Source organism: Trichomycterus rosablanca, chromosome 17 (genome assembly GCF_030014385.1).
Source record: "Trichomycterus rosablanca isolate fTriRos1 chromosome 17, fTriRos1.hap1, whole genome shotgun sequence".
NCBI lineage: Eukaryota > Metazoa > Chordata > Actinopteri > Siluriformes > Trichomycteridae > Trichomycterus > Trichomycterus rosablanca.
In genome coordinates this window covers 23079870-23100953 of record NC_086004.1, presented here as the reverse complement: position 1 = coordinate 23100953, position 21084 = coordinate 23079870, and the positions used below count along the sequence as shown (strand labels likewise).

The 21084-nt window shown below is 38.6% G+C and overlaps 1 protein-coding gene across 1 annotated transcript; it reads left to right on the top strand.

The window, feature by feature from the left end:
* The first annotated feature begins 7052 nt into the window (after positions 1-7052).
* On the top strand, positions 7053-15871 carry LOC134331502 (retinol dehydrogenase 7-like). The gene is made up of 5 exons (XM_063012951.1): positions 7053-7060; positions 13838-14152; positions 14541-14799; positions 15387-15550; positions 15648-15871. Exons 2-5 carry the CDS (start codon positions 13840-13842, stop codon positions 15869-15871), a joined length of 960 nt encoding a protein of 319 aa, XP_062869021.1. The 5' UTR covers positions 7053-7060; positions 13838-13839.
* The last annotated feature ends 5213 nt before the right edge of the window (positions 15872-21084 follow it).

Here is a 21084-nt window from a genome sequence, read left to right as displayed (position 1 = left end):
CCAAGATTATCCAGCGTTTTAAAAGAGCAGGGTCCACTCAGAACAGACCTCGAGTTGGTCGTCCAAAGAAGCTGAGTGCACGTGCTCAGCGTCACATCCAACTGCTGTCTTTGAAAGATAGGCGCAGGAGTGCTGTCAGCATTGCTGCAGAGATTGAAAAGGTGGGGGGTCAGCCTGTCAGTGCTCAGACCATACGCCGCACACTACATCAAATTGGTCTGCATGGCTGTCACCCCAGAAGGAAGCCTCTTCTGAAGTCTCTACACAAGAAAGCCCGCAAACAGTTTGCTGAAGACATGTCAACAAAGGACATGGATTACTGGAACCATGTCCTATGGTCTGATGAGACCAAGATTAATTTGTTTGGTTCAGATGGTCTCAAGCATGTGTGGCGGCAATCAGGTGAGGAGTACAAAGATAAGTGTGTCATGCCTACAGTCAAGCATGGTGGTGGGAATGCCATGGTCTGGGGCTGCATGAGTGCAGCAGGTGTTGGGGAGTTACATTTCATTGAAAGACACATGAACTCCAATATGTACTGTGAAATACTGAAGCAGAGCATGATCCCCTCCCTCCGGAAACTGGGTCGCAGGGCAGTGTTCCAGCATGATAATGACCCCAAACACACCTCTAAGACGACCACTGCTTTATTGAAGAGGCTGAGGGTAAAGGTGATGGACTGGCCAAGCATGTCTCCAGACCTAAACCCAATAGAACATCTTTGGGGCATCCTCAAGCGGAAGGTGGAGGAGCGCAAAGTCTCGAATATCCGCCAGCTCCGTGATGTCGTCATGGAGGAGTGGAAAAGCATTCCAGTGGCAACCTGTGAAGCTCTGGTAAACTCCATGCCCAGGAGAGTTAAGGCAGTTCTGGGAAATAATGGTGGCCACACAAAATATTGACACTTCAGGAACTTTCACTAAGGGGTGTACTCACTTTTGTTGCCGGTGGTTTAGACATTAATGGCTGTATATTGAGTTTTTTTGAGGGAAGAATAAATTTACACTGTTATATAAGCTGCACACAGACTACTTTTCATTGTGTCAAAGTGTCATTTTGTCAGTGTTGTCCCATGAAAAGATATACTTAAATATCTGCAGAAATGTGAGGGGTGTACTCACTTTTGTGATACACTGTATATATATACAGTATATGTGTGTGTGTGTGTGTTTGTGTGTGTATATGTGCATGTACCTGTATATATATACATATATATATGTGTGTGTGTGTGTGTGTGTGTATACATATACAGTGTATCACAAAAGTACACCCATGTGAGTACACCCCTCACATTTCTGCAGATATTTAAGTATATCTTTTCATGGGACAACACTGACAAAATGACACTTTGACACAATGAAAAGTAGTCTGTGTGCAGCTTATATAACAGTGTAAATTTATTCTTCCCTCAAAATAACTCAATATACAGCCATTAATGTCTAAACCACCGGCAACAAAAGTGAGTACACCCCTTAGTGAAAGTTCCTGAAGTGTCAATATTTTGTGTGGCCATCATTATTTCCCAGAACTGCCTTAACTCTCCTGGGCATGGAGTTTACCAGAGCTTCACAGGTTGCCACTGGAATGCTTTTCCACTCCTCCATGACGACATCACGGAGCTGGCGGATATTCGAGACTTTGCGCTCCTCCACCTTCCGCTTGAGGATGCCCCAAAGATGTTCTATTGGGTTTAGGTCTGGAGACATGCTTGGCCAGTCCATCACCTTTACCCTCAGCCTCTTCAATAAAGCAGTGGTCGTCTTAGAGGTGTGTTTGGGGTCATTATCATGCTGGAACACTGCCCTGCCACCCAGTTTCCGGAGGGAGGGGATCATGCTCTGCTTCAGTATTTCACAGTACATGTTGGAGTTCATGTGTCCCTCAATGAAATGTAACCCCCCAACACCTGGTGCACTCATGCAGCCCCAGACCATGGCATTCCCACCACCATGCTTGACTGTAGGCATGACACACTTATCTTTGTACTCCTCACCTGATTGCCGCCACACATGCTTGAGACCATCTGAACCAAACAAATTAATCTTGGTCTCATCAGACCATAGGACATGGTTCCAGTAATCCATGTCCTTTGTTGACATGTCTTCAGCAAACTGTTTGCAGGCTTTCTTGTGTAGAGACTTCAGAAGAGGCTTCCTTCTGAGGTGACAGCCATGCAGACCAATTTGATGTAGTGTGCGGCGTATGGTCTGAGCACTGACAGGCTGACCCCCCACCTTTTCAATCTCTGCAGCAATGCTGACAGCACTCCTGCGCCTATCTTTCAAAGACAGCAGTTGGATGTGACGCTGAGCACGTGCACTCAGCTTCTTTGGACGACCAACGCGAGGTCTGTTCTGAGTGGACCCTGCTCTTTTAAAACGCTGGATGATCTTGGCCACTGTGCTGCAGCCCAGTTTCAGGGTGTTGGCAATCTTCTTGTAGCCTTGGCCATCTTCATGTAGCGCAACAATTCGTCTTTTAGGATCCTCAGAGAGTTCTTTGCCATGAGGTGCCATGTTGGAACTTTCAGTGACCAGTATGAGAGAGTGTGAGAGCTGTACTACTAAATTGAACACACCTGCTCCCTATGCACACCTGAGACCTAGTAACACTAACAAATCACATGACATTTTGGAGGGAAAATGACAAGCAGTGCTCAATTTGGACATTTAGGGGTGTAGTCTCTTAGGGGTGTACTCACTTTTGTTGCCGGTGGTTTAGACATTAATGGCTGTATATTGAGTTATTTTGAGGGAAGAATAAATTTACACTGTTATATAAGCTGCACACAGACTACTTTTCATTGTGTCAAAGTGTCATTTTGTCAGTGTTGTCCCATGAAAAGATATACTTAAATATCTGCAGAAATGTGAGGGGTGTACTCACTTTTGTGATACACTGTATGTGTGTGTGTGTGTGTGTGTGTGTGTGTGTGTGTGTGTATACATATATGTGTGTGTGTGGGTAGAAACATTTATTCCAATATGAAATACTACTTACCTTCAAACAGGATACAGTATGTATTTTAGAGTTGTACACTGGCTATACTTTAAAATAGGTTTTAGTAAATGAGGCATGCAATGGTGGTCTAGTTCAGAGTTTTCCCAAGTATCAATATTAAATATTTATGTATTAAGATGAAACTGTGTAGGACATTTCCTATTACACTGTATTTATGCAACTAAGATAGGACATTTAATACAAATAATAGTTTGTTATTAATTATTTGACCTGTTCCTGTGAAAATGAAAAACATTAATAAAGGTAGGTCTGGTTGTAATAAAAACAAATGTCTCAATTCAGTACATCAAATACACACTTTCACAGACACTGTGTTTAGAAAGTAAATATCTGGAAGCGACGAAACCTGACAGTATTGAGAAGGCAGCAGCTACTGTAGAATTTTGTTTATTAGGATTTTAATGTCATGTTTAACACTTACATTCATGACAGGGCAGGTAGTTAGATTACACATGATTCTTCAATTCAAGATTAGTGTCAAACTGGGTTTATACCAGAACCCCAAGACACAGGGAGAACATGCAAACTTTACACAAAAACCTGGATTCATAACTTGTAAGCAGATAGGGCTCCAGTTTACGAGGTTTGGTTTATTTTACAAAACTGTTTTAGGAAGTTGCACCATGTATGATGACACTATTGTAACTGTTCTGTGCAGTCATGTGGATGTACGTGTTGGTGCTGATTGTGCTGTACTATGTGATGCGCTGGTTCCGTGAGTTGGACCTGACCATGCAATATAAATGTGGGCCTCAATAGACGCAGGTCTGTCCCTTTACAAACAATATCTAATCAATTAATGTTTCAATGGATGGACTCCAGTTGATAAAGGATAACTGGTAATAGATTTTTTAAGTAGATATATGAACTCCACTGTGTATATATGCACGGTTCTGTGTGGATATTTTGACCTATCATATGTTTAGAAATTTCACAATAAACACACTTAAGCATTCTAACTCCTAGAAGCTAGTTCAGGATTGTTTTTACACTAGAAGAAAGGAGAGCCCAAGACAACCAAACTGTAAACATTTAGCATCGATTACAAAGATAGGTATAACCAGAGCGGTAGAGAGAACAGAGTGGCGGCACTCCCATAGGGTACCGTTTTAACGGGGGCGGGAAATTTTTCTGCGCAGCTTCCGGGTTGTGGAGCTCTGAATAGTTCCAAACATTCACTTTCAACCCATAGAGCCACATTCATTTCCACTACTTAGCAAGCATTTTCAGTGATTTCATGACACATTTTCAGTTATTTAATCCTCAACAGAACATTATTAAATAAGGAATATTTTACTTTTCAATTTAAGCACCACAAACATGACATGAGGTCATATTTGTGATGGTCATCCTGATGACCTGTATGAATCTCATGAATAACTGATGACATTTGTACCTTAATTACTAAAATAATTAACATATTGCTCCTGCATTAATTAAGGCATACATTACCAGTGGTGGACAGTAACTAAGCAAATGTTACTAGTTACTATACTTAAATAGTTTTTTTTGTGTATCTGCATTTCCATTTTGGGTGAGTTTTTACGTTAACTCCACCACATTTGGTAGTTAAATGTCTTACATTTTTCTCCACTACATTATGAACAATCTGTGGTTCCTTTTGGTTTATGTTTGAATAAAAATGTAACATTGTGGAAATGAAAGAAGCGTGAAGCGATCACACCAGTGTTTTGTTCTGATGATAATTTTAATAAACATTAGTGTCAGATTAATTAATGCCACTAGAGTCTTTTCACCTAAAATGAGTTGATTAATCAAGAGTCTTGTTACAGAAATGATAATAAAACATTAGAGCCATAATAAATCATGGTACTTTTACTTTCATTCTTAAGTACATTTGAAGGTAAATACTTTAGTTCTTCTACTCAAGTGGAGGTAAAGAGTATTTTTACTTTTACTACTACTTTTACTGGAGTAATATGTTACCTTGCATATCTCTACTTTAACTCAACTACATGGTTTGTGTACCTTGTCCACCACTTACATTAGACAAAATGAACTGGTGCATATTCATAATTAATTCATTAATGTATTACATGTAGGAATAAATTATTAATCACTCAAGAAATAAGACATGAATTAATGCTATTTCTTGTACCTGCACTATAATGTTTTGGTATGGTGTGTTTGGTATGGTGTGTTTATGAATCTGTTCATTCAGTGCAGGCAAACCTTATAAATCCATCCACATGGCTTAGTGTTTAGCCAAAATTAATATTATTATGAATCCTCAGGAAAGTGAAGGGAGATTAGTTCATGCAAAAAGACAAAACAAAAAAACTCTTTAATCTCTGTACTGTATATTGTCTCTACTACTTAATGATATCACATTATGTAATGTGTGCTAATATAATGTACTGTGTGTTAACAAGTTTATTAACCTATTAACAAGTCATTATAAACATCAGTCTTCCACTTTATATACCAAATTGACATTAAAGCAGATGCAGTAAATGTAAACGCAGTTGAAAATACCCAGAAATTGTACAAATGTTTATTATTTACCGTTGAATATTTCATTCACTGCTGCCTGTCCCATATGAGAACATGACAGCGCCGGGTTTGTTTGGAACTATTGAAGGGTTACATGAACCACGTGACCGCGTGGTAGCAACATCAAGGAGTGTTGCAACTCTCTCTCTATGGCTCTGGGTATAACTAGTGATCACATGACAGAGAAGTCAGTGCTGATTGACTGTGAGGCTTTGGTTTTGACTACTATAAAGAAAATACACTTCCTGGCCAATAAAAAGGTCACCACCTGGATTTAACTAAGCAAATAGGTAAGAGTCTCCTATTGGATAATTACTGCATGGGTGATTATGTTTCAGCTGGCAACAAGTTATTTAACCCTAACTGATGCAGTGAGTAGCTTCTCATTTGTTAAACAACCATGTCGAAAGACACATCCTGTGGTCGTGGAAAAGATGTTAATCTGTTTCAGAAGGGTCAAATTATTGACATGCATCAAGCAGAGAAAACATCTAAGGAGAAGCTGAAACTACTAAAATCGGGTTAAGAACTGTCCAACGCATTATTAAAAAGTGGAAGGACAGTGGGGAAACATCATCTTCGAGGAAGGAATGTGGTCGGAAAAAAATCTTGAATGATCGTGATCGGTGATTACTTAAACGTTTGGTGAAATGAAATCGTAGAAAAACAACAGTAGAACTCAGGGATATGTTTAATAGTAAAAGTAAGAGCATTTCCACATGCACAATGCGAAGGGAACTCAAGGGATTGGGACTAAACAGCTGTGTAGCCTTAAGAAAACCACGTGTCAGTGAGGCTAACCGGCAAAAACGGCTTCAATTTGCTAGGGAGCATAAAGATTGGACTCTGGAGCAATGGAAGAAGGTCATGTGGTCTGATGAGTCCAGATTTACCCTGTTCCAGAATGATGGGCACATCAGGGTAAGAAGAAAGGCGGCTGAAGTGATGCACCCATCATGCCTAGTGCCTACCGTACAAGCCTGTGGGGGCAGTGCTATGATCTGGGGTTGCTGCAGGTGGTCAGGTCTAGGTTCAGCAACATTATGTGCCCAAGGAAAGGTCAGCTGACTACCTGAATATACTGAACAACGAGGTTATTCCATCAATGGATTTTTTCTTCTCTGATGGCACATTCCAAGATGACAATGCCAGGATTCATTGGGCTCAAATTGTGAAAGAGTGGTTCAGGGAGCATGAGACATCATTTTCACACATGGATTGGCCACCACAGAGTCCAGACCTGAACCCCATTGAGAATCTTTGGGATGTGCTGGAGAAGTCTTTGTGCAGTGGTCCAAATTTCCCATCATTTATAAAAGATCTTGTGGAAAAATTAATGCAACTCTGGACAGAAATAAATGTTGTGACATTGCAGGAGCTTGTGGAAACGATGCCACAGCGATGCGTGCCGTAATCAAAGCTAAAGGCGGTCCAACAAAATATTCGTGTGACGTTTTTTTGGCCAGGCAGTGTAATTCAGTACTGCGCAGAACCTGTTCAGTCTGTTCTGGACGCAGAGAAGCAGGTAGGTCTGACGTATTATGTGTCTTTAAATTGACAGAACTTTTTAAGCTTTAGCAGAAATATGTAGTCTGCATACTCCCGCGAAATAAACATTCTTTTTACAAGTCCTATTTTAAATAACGTTATTTTCAGATGCATGTTAGAACAAGTCATGTTTTGTTGAAGTATTTTGAGTTTGAGAGTGTTTAGTTTTGTACTTGAACTTGTACTTGCAGCGTTAGTCTTAATCCCTTTAAAACTAAGTGTTAAAAGTGCGCTTATAGTAAACTAAATTTTGGGACACATTAAGAACTATAAATTTAGCACAGAGTCTTTTGTCCTTTAGCAACTTTTACGGTCTTCAAATATGCATGTCACATGATTTATGGCTTACAGTGTGTTGCACTCGAGGTTCATGGAGTTTCATGATCTGCACTGTGATAACTAGTGGTGGGCAGATCGTTCCAAATATCGCTATTATCTACACCAACGTTGGTATTGAAATCGGATCGATACTACTGTGATGGGATGGATCAGATTTAACATAATTAAACAAGTTTATAGTTTACTTAAGTTTATAGTTTATTTGTCATTATACTAAGAGTACTGCTTCTTTTCTGCATGTTCTCTCTGTAGCTCGGTTACGGCTCTCTCAAGTCAAACTCAAAAGAAGCTTTATTGGCATGACAAATAAAGACATTCGTATTGTCAAAGCAAGTTAGAGAGAAATAATAAAAAATAACAGTAAGAAAGAACAAATATATACAAAACAGTAACGTGCAAAAAATATAAAATTGAATAAAATATTAATAAAAACAGTGCAAAATAATAACAATAAAAATGATTATACTTACAGTAATGAGGTAGTAATAACGATCAGTTTGTGTGTGTGTGTGTGTGTGTCTCTCTCTCTCTCTCTGTGTGTGTGTGTTTGTGTGTGTGTGTGTGTCTCGCTCGCTCTCCGCTCTCTGTTTTTGGATTTGAATTTCAACAATAAACAGCTCTTATTATGACTGATTAATTCCCTCTACTGATGGAAGCTGAATGGGTGGATTACAGTCGATAAGAACTGCGCAGAAATAAAAATACATATAGTGACTCCCAGAGGCGCGACTCGGTTCCTTTTGTTAATTTTAAATAGCCGTTCAATAGAATCGGATCGTTCGCGAATGACCCATCATTATCAGAATATTTTTGACGGCACCCCTGACGAAGCCAGATGGCACCCCAGTGTGCCGCGGCACCCCGGTTGAGAAAGGCTGGTGTAAACTATACGTACATAAGGTACGGACGCACCTTACGTACATGAATCGGAGCATGCGCAGTGAGGCTCTTATTCCATGTTTTGGTGAATAAGAGCTTTTTTCTTTTGACTTTGTGCTTATAAATGTAAACAGAATAGCATCAATTTTAAATTAACAAGGACACATGGATTCGGTAACTATTAAAAATGTACAAATGTATTTACCCAACAAACACAACTATGTGTTAGCCGCTTTGTGGTGACCATGATGGCAGAGGTGGAAAGTAACGAATTACATTTACTCGCGTTACTGTAATTGAGTATTTTTTTGTGTACCAGTAATTTTACTTTTATTTAAGTATGTTTTGTATTGAGAATTGTAATTCACTACATTTTAAATAACATCCGTTACTGAGTAAAAAAAAAAAACGCAAAAAAAATCGCGTCTAGGAAACTGCTGCAGTGAATTCTGCGATGGAAAATAAACTGTTCAAAAAATGGCTCTTCGTTCTTTTTTTAGGCAGCGAGAGGCGCTACTGGGTAACTATACCCGATATTAACATCAATGATGAACACATTTTGCTACCTTGCCTTAAGCCTAATTCAAACAACACTTAAATGAGAAAAAAAGATTGTTGTCAAAAGTATACAAATTGACAACAAGTACATTTTAATAACAAAAATAGTTTAAAGTAATTGCAATAAATCATCTGTTGTATAACTTGTAGCCAAACTGGGCTTACATTTCAAGCATAAAAAACATTAAAAACACAAAAACAATTTAGTAAAATTTACAAACTTTAGGGCAAGTTTGCATTAAAAAAACAAGTTCTTTGACTTTTGAAGGTCCACTCGGTAATACATGATAGAGAAAAAACTACAGGGAAGAGACATACTGTGTTTGATTCTGCTAAGCGGAATGGGTGGATTACCACCGATAAGAACTGTGCACAAATAGAAATATATATATATATAACGGCTCCCAGAGGCGTGACTCGGTTCCTTTCGTTCATTTTAAAGGGCCGTTCAATAGAATCGGATTGTTCGAGAACGACCCATCACTAGTGGTTATACAGTTTGAAAAAGTTTTATGGAATGGTCTGTACTAAAATTACACATTACACATCCCTAAATGTTTTAAATGTTGTATCAACATGTTTTTTTCTATTATATTTTAATTAAAAACAACTATTGTAAGATTTATATCCACTTGTCTTGTTTGCATTACACAGAAGAGACACCCTCTCCTGTTAAAACTAAGTAACATTTACTACATTTTAAATGAGTTACTTTTTACTTGAGTAGATTTTTAGACTAGTAATTTTACTCGTACTTAAGTAAAAATGCATTAAAGTAATAGTACTTTTACTTGAGTACAATATTTTAGTACTCTTTCCACCTCTGCATGATGGTAACGTTGTGAGAAAGTAAAGCACCAGAAACAAGAAATCGGACCGCTTTAAACAACTGAATTTATTTACAACCCTGCTGATAGCAGCTACTTACAGAAAATTTATGTATTACATTAATACACTTAAATGTCATTAAAATTCATTCAGATTTAGCAATTTAATGATGCATCTACCTTGATTATTAAAAAGTATCAGTAACGGTATCGATATCGGCGATACTGGCCCTGTACTTACTTGGTATCTGATCGATACCAAATTTTGCAGTATCGCACAACACTAGTGATAACCTACACAGGAAACCGTGCCTGTACGGGCCCCCTCATTAGGGAAGAGAAACTGCTCAAGGTTAGAAAGTTTTGATTTGGTAAAGTCTTAAAGATATGAATTACCTTACACTTCTGACATGTATGTAATGCCAGTGTTAAGACATTAATGATTTTGTCTCATTTACAGTGAGAAGCTTTTTTAAAGTTATTTTATACGTTGTTGTTGGTTTTCCAAAAATATGATATATATGATAGGAGTTTTTTCCCCTCAAACATTAGCAATCAGACCTGTTTTATATTTTTTTGTACATAAGTATGGCTCATAGTCCTTACTTGTGAAAACGTATGATCCACCTTCTGTGATCTGTACAGTTTCTTGAACTTTTAAATTATAATGCTTGTGGTTCATGTGCAGTAAATAAGTCTTAGATTTGTTTGCATTTTTTCCACAATGATATGAAAATTATTGCATCTAAATTGTTTGCACTTATTTATTAGAATCAAATACGCTTTAAAATAAATACATGTTAATGCATTAAAATATGTTAATAATGGTGTTGTAGAATAAAGCAATACATGTCCTGTATAAATTACCCTGTGTTTTAAATCTCATTTAAAACAAAACATGTAGTAGTTAGTAATTACTACCAAATGACATAGTAATTGCATAGTTTTGAATCATGTCACAAAAGTGGAACCATCAGAGCCCTCTAAAGATAATATATATAAAATATATTTACAAAATAAAGATAATATACATATATATATATATATATTGTAATATAATATAATAAGTGATCTGTTCTAATTTTATGTTGTGCTGTGACTGGTGGTCAAGCTATAGATTTTCAGAAATGTTTTGAACAACACACAGATATAAATTCTCATAATAAAGAACACACACTATGGTAAGCTTTTATATTTCTTTTATTTGTATTTCAGTGCTAAAAATTATTGCATTTACTGTTTTGCAATGAAAACAATTAATTATTAAATAGTGAACTCTTGGTTTTTTTATGGTCATTTATTTGAAGCAAAATAACCTGTGTAACTGTGACTGTTATTTGTTTAAAATAAAAAATTGTCAATATTGATACAAATACAATAATTCATTCATGCATTGTCTCTTTTACCGCTTTATCCTGCCTGATAATGTCTGATTAACTGGGTGAAAGGCAGAAAACACCTTGATACAGAACTTAAATTCTAGACCATTGTCTATTGCACGAGGCCTTCAGCATGTTTTTAGAGGTGGGAGGAAATAGGAGTACCTGGAAAAAAACCATATGGACATGTCTTCTACCATCTGGTGCTAGATGCTGATAAAATACTAAACCACTTTGTAAAATGGGTATTTGTTTGAATTCAAAATTGTGTAAACTGCCCCACTAACCAATTAGCATCATGATCAGTACAATGTATGTTTTACATTAAAGTCACATGGGTAGAAGCATTTATGTCAATATGATTTACTACTAACCTCCAGAAAGGATACACTGTACTGTCATTGAGTTGGACACTGGCAATACTGTAGCATAGGTGTTAGTGAATGAAAACATTAGTGTAAACGAGTTTTGAAACTGTGCAGGACATTGTAGGACATTTCCTCTTACACTGGTTTCAGGCAACTAAGATATGTAGAAACCTGATGAGCTTTGAGCCCTGTCCCTGCTACTGATTAACTACAGTATATTCACCTCATCTAATGTTAAATCCAGGTCTATTATGCCAAATACCTCAGTCAAAACCTCAGCTGTGCTATCGAGTGTCACAGACATGACTGATTTTGAGTGTATGTGTGTGTGTGTGTGTGTGTGTGTGTGTGTGTGTGTGTGTGTTTGGGGGTGTTAAAGCCCTACAATGGATTGGTGGCCTGTCCAGGGTATTTCTGCCTTGCACCTAGTGTCCAAGGTTAATGAAATAAAGAATGAAGAAGAATATATATATATATATATATATATACAGTGTATCACAAAAGTGAGTACACCCCTCACATTTCTGCAGATATTTAAGTATATCTTTTCATGGGACAACACTGACAAAATGACACTTTGACACAATGAAAAGTAGTCTGTGTGCAGCTTATATAACAGTGTCAATTTATTCTTCCCTCAAAATAACTCAATATACAGCCATTAATGTCTAAACCACCGGCAACAAAAGTGAGTACACCCCTTAGTGAAAGTTCCTGAAGTGTCAATATTTTGTGTGGCCACCATTATTTCCCAGAACTGCCTTAACTCTCCTGGGCATGGAGTTAACCAGAGCTTCACAGGTTGCCACTGGAATGCTTTTCCACTACTCCATGACGACATCACGGAGCTGGCGGATATTCGAGACTTTGCGCTCCTCCACCTTCCGCTTGAGGATGCCCCAAAGATGTTCTATTGGGTTTAGGTCTGGAGACATGCTTGGCCAGTCCATCACCTTTACCCTCAGCCTCTTCAATAAAGCAGTGGTCGTCTTAGAGGTGTGTTTGGGGTCATTATCATGCTGGAACACTGCCCTGCGACCCAGTTTCCGGAGGGAGGGGATCATGCTCTGCTTCAGTATTTCACAGTACATATTGGAGTTCATGTGTCTCTCAATGAAATGTAACTCCCCAACACCTGCTGCACTCATGCAGCCCCAGACCATGGCATTCCCACCACCATGCTTGACTGTAGGCATGACACACTTATCTTTGTACTCCTCACCTGATTGCCGCCACACATGCTTGAGACCATCTGAACCAAACAAGTTAATCTTGGTCTCATCAGACCATAGGACATGGTTCCAGTTATCCATGTTCTTTGTTGACATGTCTTCAGCAAACTGTTTGCGGGCTTTCTTGTGTAGAGACTTCAGAAGAAGCTTCCTTCTGGGGTGACAGCCATGCAGACCAATTTGATGTAGTGTGCGGCGTATGGTCTGAGCACTGACAGGCTGACCCCCCACCTTTTCAATCTCTGCAGCAATGCTGACAGCACTCCTGCGCCTATCTTTCAAAGACAGCAGTTGGATGTGACGCTGAGCACGTGCACTCAGCTTCTTTGGACGACCAACGCGAGGTCTGTTCTGAGTGGACCCTGCTCTTTTAAAACGCTGGATGATCTTGGCCACTGTGCTGCAGCTCAGTTTCAGGGTGTTGGCAATCTTCTTGTAGCCTTGGCCATCTTCATGTAGCGCAACAATTCGTCTTTTAAGATCCTCAGAGAGTTCTTTGCCATGAGGTGCCATGTTGGAACTTTCAGTGACCAGTATGAGAGAGTGTGAGAGCTGTACTACTAAATTGAACACACCTGCTCCCTATGCACACCTGAGACCTAGTAACACTAACGAGTCACATGACATTTTGGAGGGAAAATGACAAGCAGTGCTCAATTTGGACATTTAGGGATGTAGTCTCTTAGGGGTGTACTCACTTTTGTTGCCGGTGGTTTAGACATTAATGGCTGTATATTGAGTTATTTTGAGGGAAGAATAAATTTACACTGTTATATAAGCTGCACACAGACTACTTTTCATTGTGTCAAATTGTCATTTTGTCAGTGTTGTCCCATGAAAAGATATACTTAAATATCTGCAGAAATGTGAGGGGTGTACTCACTTTTGTGATACACTGTATATATATATATATATTTATACACCACTAAAGCAGGCATTTACATATTATATGACATGATTGGATTTCATCACAGATAATTTGGTCTCTAGCGTATTCATTTTTATCACACAACTAAGCTTAAAATTGGGTCATTTCAATTAGATAACTTAAATAATTACAATGGAATGTAATCAGATAGGGCTCCAGATGTTTTGATGTTTGGTTTATTTTACAAAACTGTTTTAGGAAGTTGCACCATGTATGATGACACTATTGTAACTGTTCTGTGCAGTCATGTGGATGTACGTGTTGGTGCTGATTGTGCTGTACTATGTGATGCGCTGGTTCCGTGAGTTGGAACGAGTCCCTGACAGAGGTACAAAGTATGTGTACATCACCGGCTGCGACACAGGCTTTGGAAACCTTCTAGCACGCCATCTGGACAAGTGTGGCTTCTGTGTGGTGGCAGGATGTTTTACTGAGAAGGCTGAAGAGGAGCTGAGAAAATCCTGCTCATCTAGAATGTCTACAGTGTCTCTGGATGTGAGGAAACCTGAAAGTATTGAGAAGGCTGCAGCTTTTATTAAAGATCATGTGGGGCAGAGAGGTGAGAAGATTACACAGCACAGAAACATTTCAGATGTGGCATTTCTCATGTTTTCCTTGTCAGTCAGAGTGATACTAGCCAGTCTTAGGTTTCTGTGAGATAATGTGCACAAAATGGGCCAAGTAAACATGAGTTTGCATTAAAACACAGCACAAGTTTCAGCCTGAACAGACAGGGTGGCTGATTGGTGTCTAGCTCTTATACTCTCAGGTCGGTAGCTGTACTGAGGAATGCTCAAATTTAAAGAAGGTGGTTTTGAAAAAAGAATGATAGCATTACATGAAACATAAAACGTCTCATAATTTGTAGATCTATTGTAAATATTAAATAAAGAAAACATTAGCTCTCTGCTGAAGATACATTGTACAAACTCTGCTGCAATCACCAGGTCTATGGGCAGTAGTGAATAATGCAGGGGTCTCTTTACCCACGGGACCCTGTGACTGGCTGACCCTGCAGGATTACAAGTCCTTGCTTGAAGTCAACCTGGATGGTGTCATTGGAATCACACTGAGTGTCCTTCCCCTCATCAAGAAAGCAAGAGGACGTGTTGTGAATGTGGCCAGTGTATCTGGTCGGATCAGTTTATCTGGGGGACCATACTGTGTATCCAAATTTGGTGTGGAAGCATTCAACGACAGCCTCAGGTAAAAAGTTTGAAAGTTTGCATTAGTTGAACAAACTATTGGTGCAGTCCTTTTAAAATCAGTGGGCATATAATTAGTACATAACTGTATATAAGTGGATACACTGACTTAAAAAACGTTAGGACTGTCTTGATATTGGCTTATACTCAACGATGGTAAAATTTGAACTGCACAATTGCTGCTTTAATGTTCTACAAATAATATTAATATAAATATAATATTAATCTTTAGTAACCACTTTCTACTGATGGTTATCATGGTGGGTTTGGTGCAGTTTAGGTAACAGGCCATAGCTATTGAGCAGAGCTAATGGTAAATACTGTAAAGGCACATTTAAGACAATAATTAAGACAGTCCACAGACAGTCCTGCAAACTCTTTAAAGACAATGAGATAAGAATACTCAGTGCAAACTAATTATGATTATTTTACAAATGTACAGTATGGATAGTTTTATGTTTACAACAGTGGTTTATACAGCCAAATCAATAATATTTATTTCTGTAACATAAACATGATGGCATGTACCATTTAAATGAAATTACTGTTAAGATAGAACATGACAATTTTTTTTTTTTGAGGATTCAGGAGGTGCATGAAACCATTTGGAGTAAAGGTTTTGTGTATCGAGCCAGGTTTCTTTAAGACCAGTGTGACAGACACAGATGTGCTACTAAGGAATGTTAGAATGCTTTGGGAGCGACTGCCAAAAGAAACAAAAGATGACTATGGAGATAAATTCCTAAGCCAAGGTATTAATGTGAAAACTAAAAACCAAACAGCAGCTTCAATTGTATTTTAATGTTTAATTAACAAGAAGTGAATATTGAATTTTACTGTGCACTCTAGTGGAGAAGAAGATGAAAGAGAAGTTGTCCAAGGTGCCAGATGGTGACACGATGAAGGTTGTGAGCTGTATGGAGCATGCCGTTTCAGCTGTGCACCCACGCTCACGTTACTCTCCTGGCTGGGATGCAAAGTTTTTCTGGCTGCCACTTTCCTATGCCCCGACTTGTATCTCTGACTACTTGCTGCTTAAAGATAGGGTCAGACCTGCCAAAGCAGTAGTCTAGACACCAAAGAGTAAACAGTGTAGGTCTTTTTACATATATGTATATATATACAGTGCCTTGCAAAAGTATTCAGCCCCCTTGAACTTTTCAACCTTTTGCCACATTTCAGGCTTTAAACATAAAGATATGAAATTGTAATTTTTTGTGAAGAATCAACAACAAGTGGGACACAATCGTGAAGTGGAACGAAATTTATTGGATATTTTAAACTTTTTTTAGAAATAAAAAACTGAAAAGTGGGGCGTGCAATATTATTCAGCCCCCTTGCGTTAATACTTTGTAGCGCCACCTTTTGCTGCGATTACAGCTGCAAGTCGCTTGGGGTATGTCTCTATCAGTTTTGCACATCGAGAGACAGAAATTTTTGCCCATTCTTCCTTGCAAAACAGCTCGAGCTCAGTGAGGTTGGATGGAGAGCGTTTGTGAACAGCAGTTTTCAGCTCTTTCCACAGATTCTCGATGGGATTCAGGTCTGGACTTTGACTTGGCCATTTTAACACCTGGATACGTTTATTTGTGAACCATTCCATTGTAGATTTTGCTTTATGTTTTGGATCATTGTCTTGTTGGAAGATAAATCTCCATCCCAGTCTCAGGTCTTTTGCAGACTGCAACAGGTTTTCTTCCAGAATGGTCCTGTATTTGGCTCCATCCATCTTCCCATCAATTTTAACCATCTTCCCTGTCCCTGCTGAAGAAAAGCAGGCCCAAACCATGATGCTGCCACCACCATGTTTGACAGTGGGGATGGTGTGTTCAGGGTGATGAGCTGTGTTGCTTTTACGCCAAACATAACGTTTTGCGTTGTGGCCAAAAAGTTCGATTTTGGTTTTATCTGACCGGAGCACCTTCTTCCACATGCTTGGTGTGTCTCCCAGGTGACTTTTTATAGATATCTTTGAGAAATGGCTTTCTTCTTGCCACTCTTCCATAAAGGCCAGATTTGTGCAGTGTACGACTGATTGTTGTCCTATGGACAGATTCTCCCACCTCAGCTGTAAATCTCTGCAGTTCATTCAGAGTGATCATGGGCCTCTTGGCTGCATCTCTGATCAGTCTTCTCCTTGTTTGAGCTGAAAGTTTAGAGGGACGGCCGGGTCTTGGTAGATTTGCAGTGGTCTGATACTCCTTCCATTTCAATATGATCGCTTGCACAGTGCTCCTTGAGATGTTTAAAGCTTGGGAAATCTTTTTGTATCCAAATTCGGCTTTAAACTTCTCCACAACAGTATCTCGGACCTGCCTGGTGTGTTTCTTGGTCTTCATGATGCTCTCTGCGCTTTAAACAGAACTCTGAGACTATCACAGAGCAGGTGCATTTATACGGAGACTTGATTACACACAGGTGGATTCTATTTATCACCATCAGTCATTTAGGTCAACATTGGATCATTCAGAGATCCTCACTGAACTTCTGGAGTGAGTTTGCTGCACTGAAAGTAAAGGGGCTGAATAATATTGCACGCCCCACTTTTCAGGTTTTTATTTCTAAAAAAAGTTTAAAATATCCAATAAATTTCGTTCCACTTCACAATTGTGTCGCACTTGTTATTGATTCTTCACAAAAAATTACAATTTCATATCTTTATGTTTAAAGCCTGAAATGTGGCAAAAGGTTGAAAAGTTCAAGGGGGCTGAATACTTTTGCAAGGCACTGTATACACTGCCTGGCCAAAAAAAGGTCACACACTCTAATATTTTGTTGGACCGCCTTTAGCTTTGATTACGGCACGCATCGCTGGGGCATCGTTTCCACAAGCTTCTGCAATGTCACAACATTTATTTCTGTCCAGAGTTGCATTAAGTTTTCCCCAAGATCTTGTATCGATGATGGGAGATTTGGACCACTGCGCAAAGACTTCTCCAGCACATCCCAAAGATTCTCAATGGGGTTCAGGTCTGGACTCTGTGGTGGCCAATCCATGTGTGAAAATGATGTCTCATGCTCCCTGAACCACTCTTTCACAATTTGAGCCCAATGAATCCTGGCATTGTCATCTTGGAATGTGCCCGTGCCATCAGAGAAGAAAAAATCCATTGATAGAATAACCTGGTCGTTCAATATTTTCAGGTAGTCAGCTGACCTCATTCTTTGGGCACATAACGTTGCTGAACCTAGACCTGATCACCTACAGCAACCCCAGATCATAGCACTGCCCCCACAGGCTTGTACGGTAGGCACTAGGCATGATGGGTGCATCACTTCAGCCGCCTCTTTTCTTACCATGATGCGCCCATCACTCTGGAACAGGGTAAATCTGGACTCATCAGACCACATGACCTTCTTCCATTGCTCCAGAGTCCAATCTTTATGCTCCCTAGCAAATTGAAGCCGTTTTTGCCGGTTAGCCTCACTGACAAGTGGTTTTCTTAAAGCTACACAGCTGTTTAGTCCCAATCCCTTGAGTTCCCTTCGCATTGTGCGTGTGGAAATGCTCTTACTTTCACTATTAAACATATCCCTGAGTTCTACTGTGGTGTGTTTAAACGATGCCCAAGTTGTAATGGGGGCAAGCCGTAGCCAAGTGGCTAGGGTACTGGACTAGTAATCAAAAGGTTGCTGGTTCAAGCCTCACCACTGCCAGGTTGCAGCTCTTGGGCCCTTGAGCAAGGCCAATAACCCTCAATTGCTTAGATTGTATACTGTAACTGTACTGTAAGTCGCTTTGGATAAAGGTGTCTGCTAAATGCTGTAAATGTAATGAAGTTGCTAAGCTGTTATTAGGTGGTTGCTAAGTTGTTGCTTCTCAGTTGCTTTGCTAACAGGTAGTTGCTAAGGGGTTGCTAAGCTGTTTATTAGTGGCTGTTAAGGTGTGTGTGGGTTAGATGAGTGTGCTTCAACATGCACACAAAATGATTTAAAACTGTGTGAAACAGAAATGGTGTGGCTAAAATGGGTAAAATGGTTGTTCTATTAAACATCACTACGTTTTTGGTTGTTTATTTAAAAATATACATTTTTAACCCGTTAAATATATTTTTTAAATCTCCTAAAATATTAATTAACTCTATTCTGGGGTGACAGCTGGCAGTGTCACACAATAATAATAATGGGTTCTGGGGATCTCCTTCTAAGCAGGGGCTTCTGTCTTACCACTCTGCCATAAAAGCCTGATTAATGGAGTGATGAAAAGCTGGTTGTCCATCCAACATTTTCTCTATCTCTGCACAGGACTTTTTGGAGCTTCTTTCTTACCTCCCTGACAAGGGCATTATTATTCAGATAGCCAACCTAGGAATGCCCAAGGTTGTGCCAAGCTTTTCCCATTTCATTAGGCCTCTGTCCTGGAAACATTTAAAGCCTTAGATATTATTTTAAAATCCTTGCTGTCATCTATGCATTCTGACAGCATAATCATAGAGAGTTCCTTGGGCTTGATTTTTGTCCTGACCATGCAATATAAATGTGGGCCTCAATAGACCCAGGTCTGTTCCTTTACAAACGATATCTAATCAATTAATGTTTCAGTGGATGGACTCCAGTTGATAAGGGATAACTAATAATAGATTTTTCCTTTTGATTTTTAATTAAAAACCTCTATAAAACATGTTTTTACTTCATCCTTATGGATGATTAAGGTTTGTTTGATGAATAAAATGGCAATTACATCCATTTAAATCCACAACACAGTAAATTGCAGAAAAATTCAAAGGGCTGGTAATCGCAAAATGTCAAAAAAGTGATCTGAATCCAAATGTTGCATAAACTATTTCCTTTAATTAATTAAATGTGTATTTAAATACTGTGTTTTGTGTTTCTTAATATGCTTCTCTCCTTGTCTCACGTTTATGCCTTTATAATCATATGTAACGTTTCAAGTAGATAAGTGAACTCCACTGTGTATATATACACGGTTCTGTGTGGATATTTTGACCCAGCATATGTTTAGAAATTCGACAATAAACACAATCATTCTAACTCCTGGAAGCTAGTTCAGGATTGTTTTTGCACTAGAAGAAAAAAAGAGCAAACTCAAGACAACCTTCACTTGCAACTGTAAACTGGAAAACTAGTGATCACATGACAGAGAGCTCAGTGCTGATTGGCTGTGAGGCTTTGACTACTGTAAAGAGAATAGTTCAGTACAGAGCCGTAGATAGAGAGAGTTGCGACACTCCTTGATCTCGCCGCCACACGGTCACGTGGTTCATGTAGCCCTCCAATAGTTCCAAACAAACCCGGTGCTGTCATGTTCTCATATGGGACAGGCAGCAGTGAATGAAATTTACTGCATCTGCTTTAATGTCAATTTGGTATATGGAGTGGAAGATTGATGTTTATAATGACTTGTTAATAGGTCGTTCTTGTTAACACACAGTACATTATATTAGCATACATTACATAATGCGATATCATTAAGTAGTAGAGACAATATACAGTACAGAGATTAGACAGTTTTTTTGTTTTGTTTTTTGCATGAACTAATCTCCCTTCACTTTCCTGAGGATTCATAAGGTTTACCTGCACTGAATGAACAGATTCATAAACACAATACTTTACCTTTCACATTATAGTGCAGGTACATGAAATAGCATTAATTTATTATCTTATTTCATGAGTGATTAATAATTGATTCCTACATGTAATACATTAATGAATTCATTATGAATATGCACAAGTTCATTTTGTCTAATGTAAGTGGTGGACAAGGTACACAAACCATGTAGTTGAGTTAAAGTAGAGATATCCAAGGTAAAATGTAAAAATGTAAAATATTACTCCAGTAAAAGTAGTAGTAAAAGTAAAAATACTCTTTACCTCCACTAAACTACTAAACTAAATTTATCTTCAAATGTACTTAAGTATGAAAGTAAAAGTACCATGATTTATTATGGCTCTAATGTTTTATGATCATTTCTGTAACAAGACTCTTGATTAATCAACTCATTTTTGGTGAAAAGACTCTAGTGTCATTAATTTTGCTTAACTGAAACTAACTTAAATTTAACTTAACTGACTAAGCTAAATTCAGTTATACCTATTAATTAAGATAAACATGTAACATTTAGTGCTGAGCAGATGCTAAACAATAACAGTATTAAGTATATTAATGACATTAAATTCATTACTTTTTTTAAAACAAAGCAACATACAGCTAAAAATGCTTGATAAGTAGTGGAAATGAATGGGGCTCTATGGGATGTTTGGAACTATACAGAGCTCCACAACCCGGAAGCTGCACAGAAAATTGTCCCGTCCCCTTTACAACGGT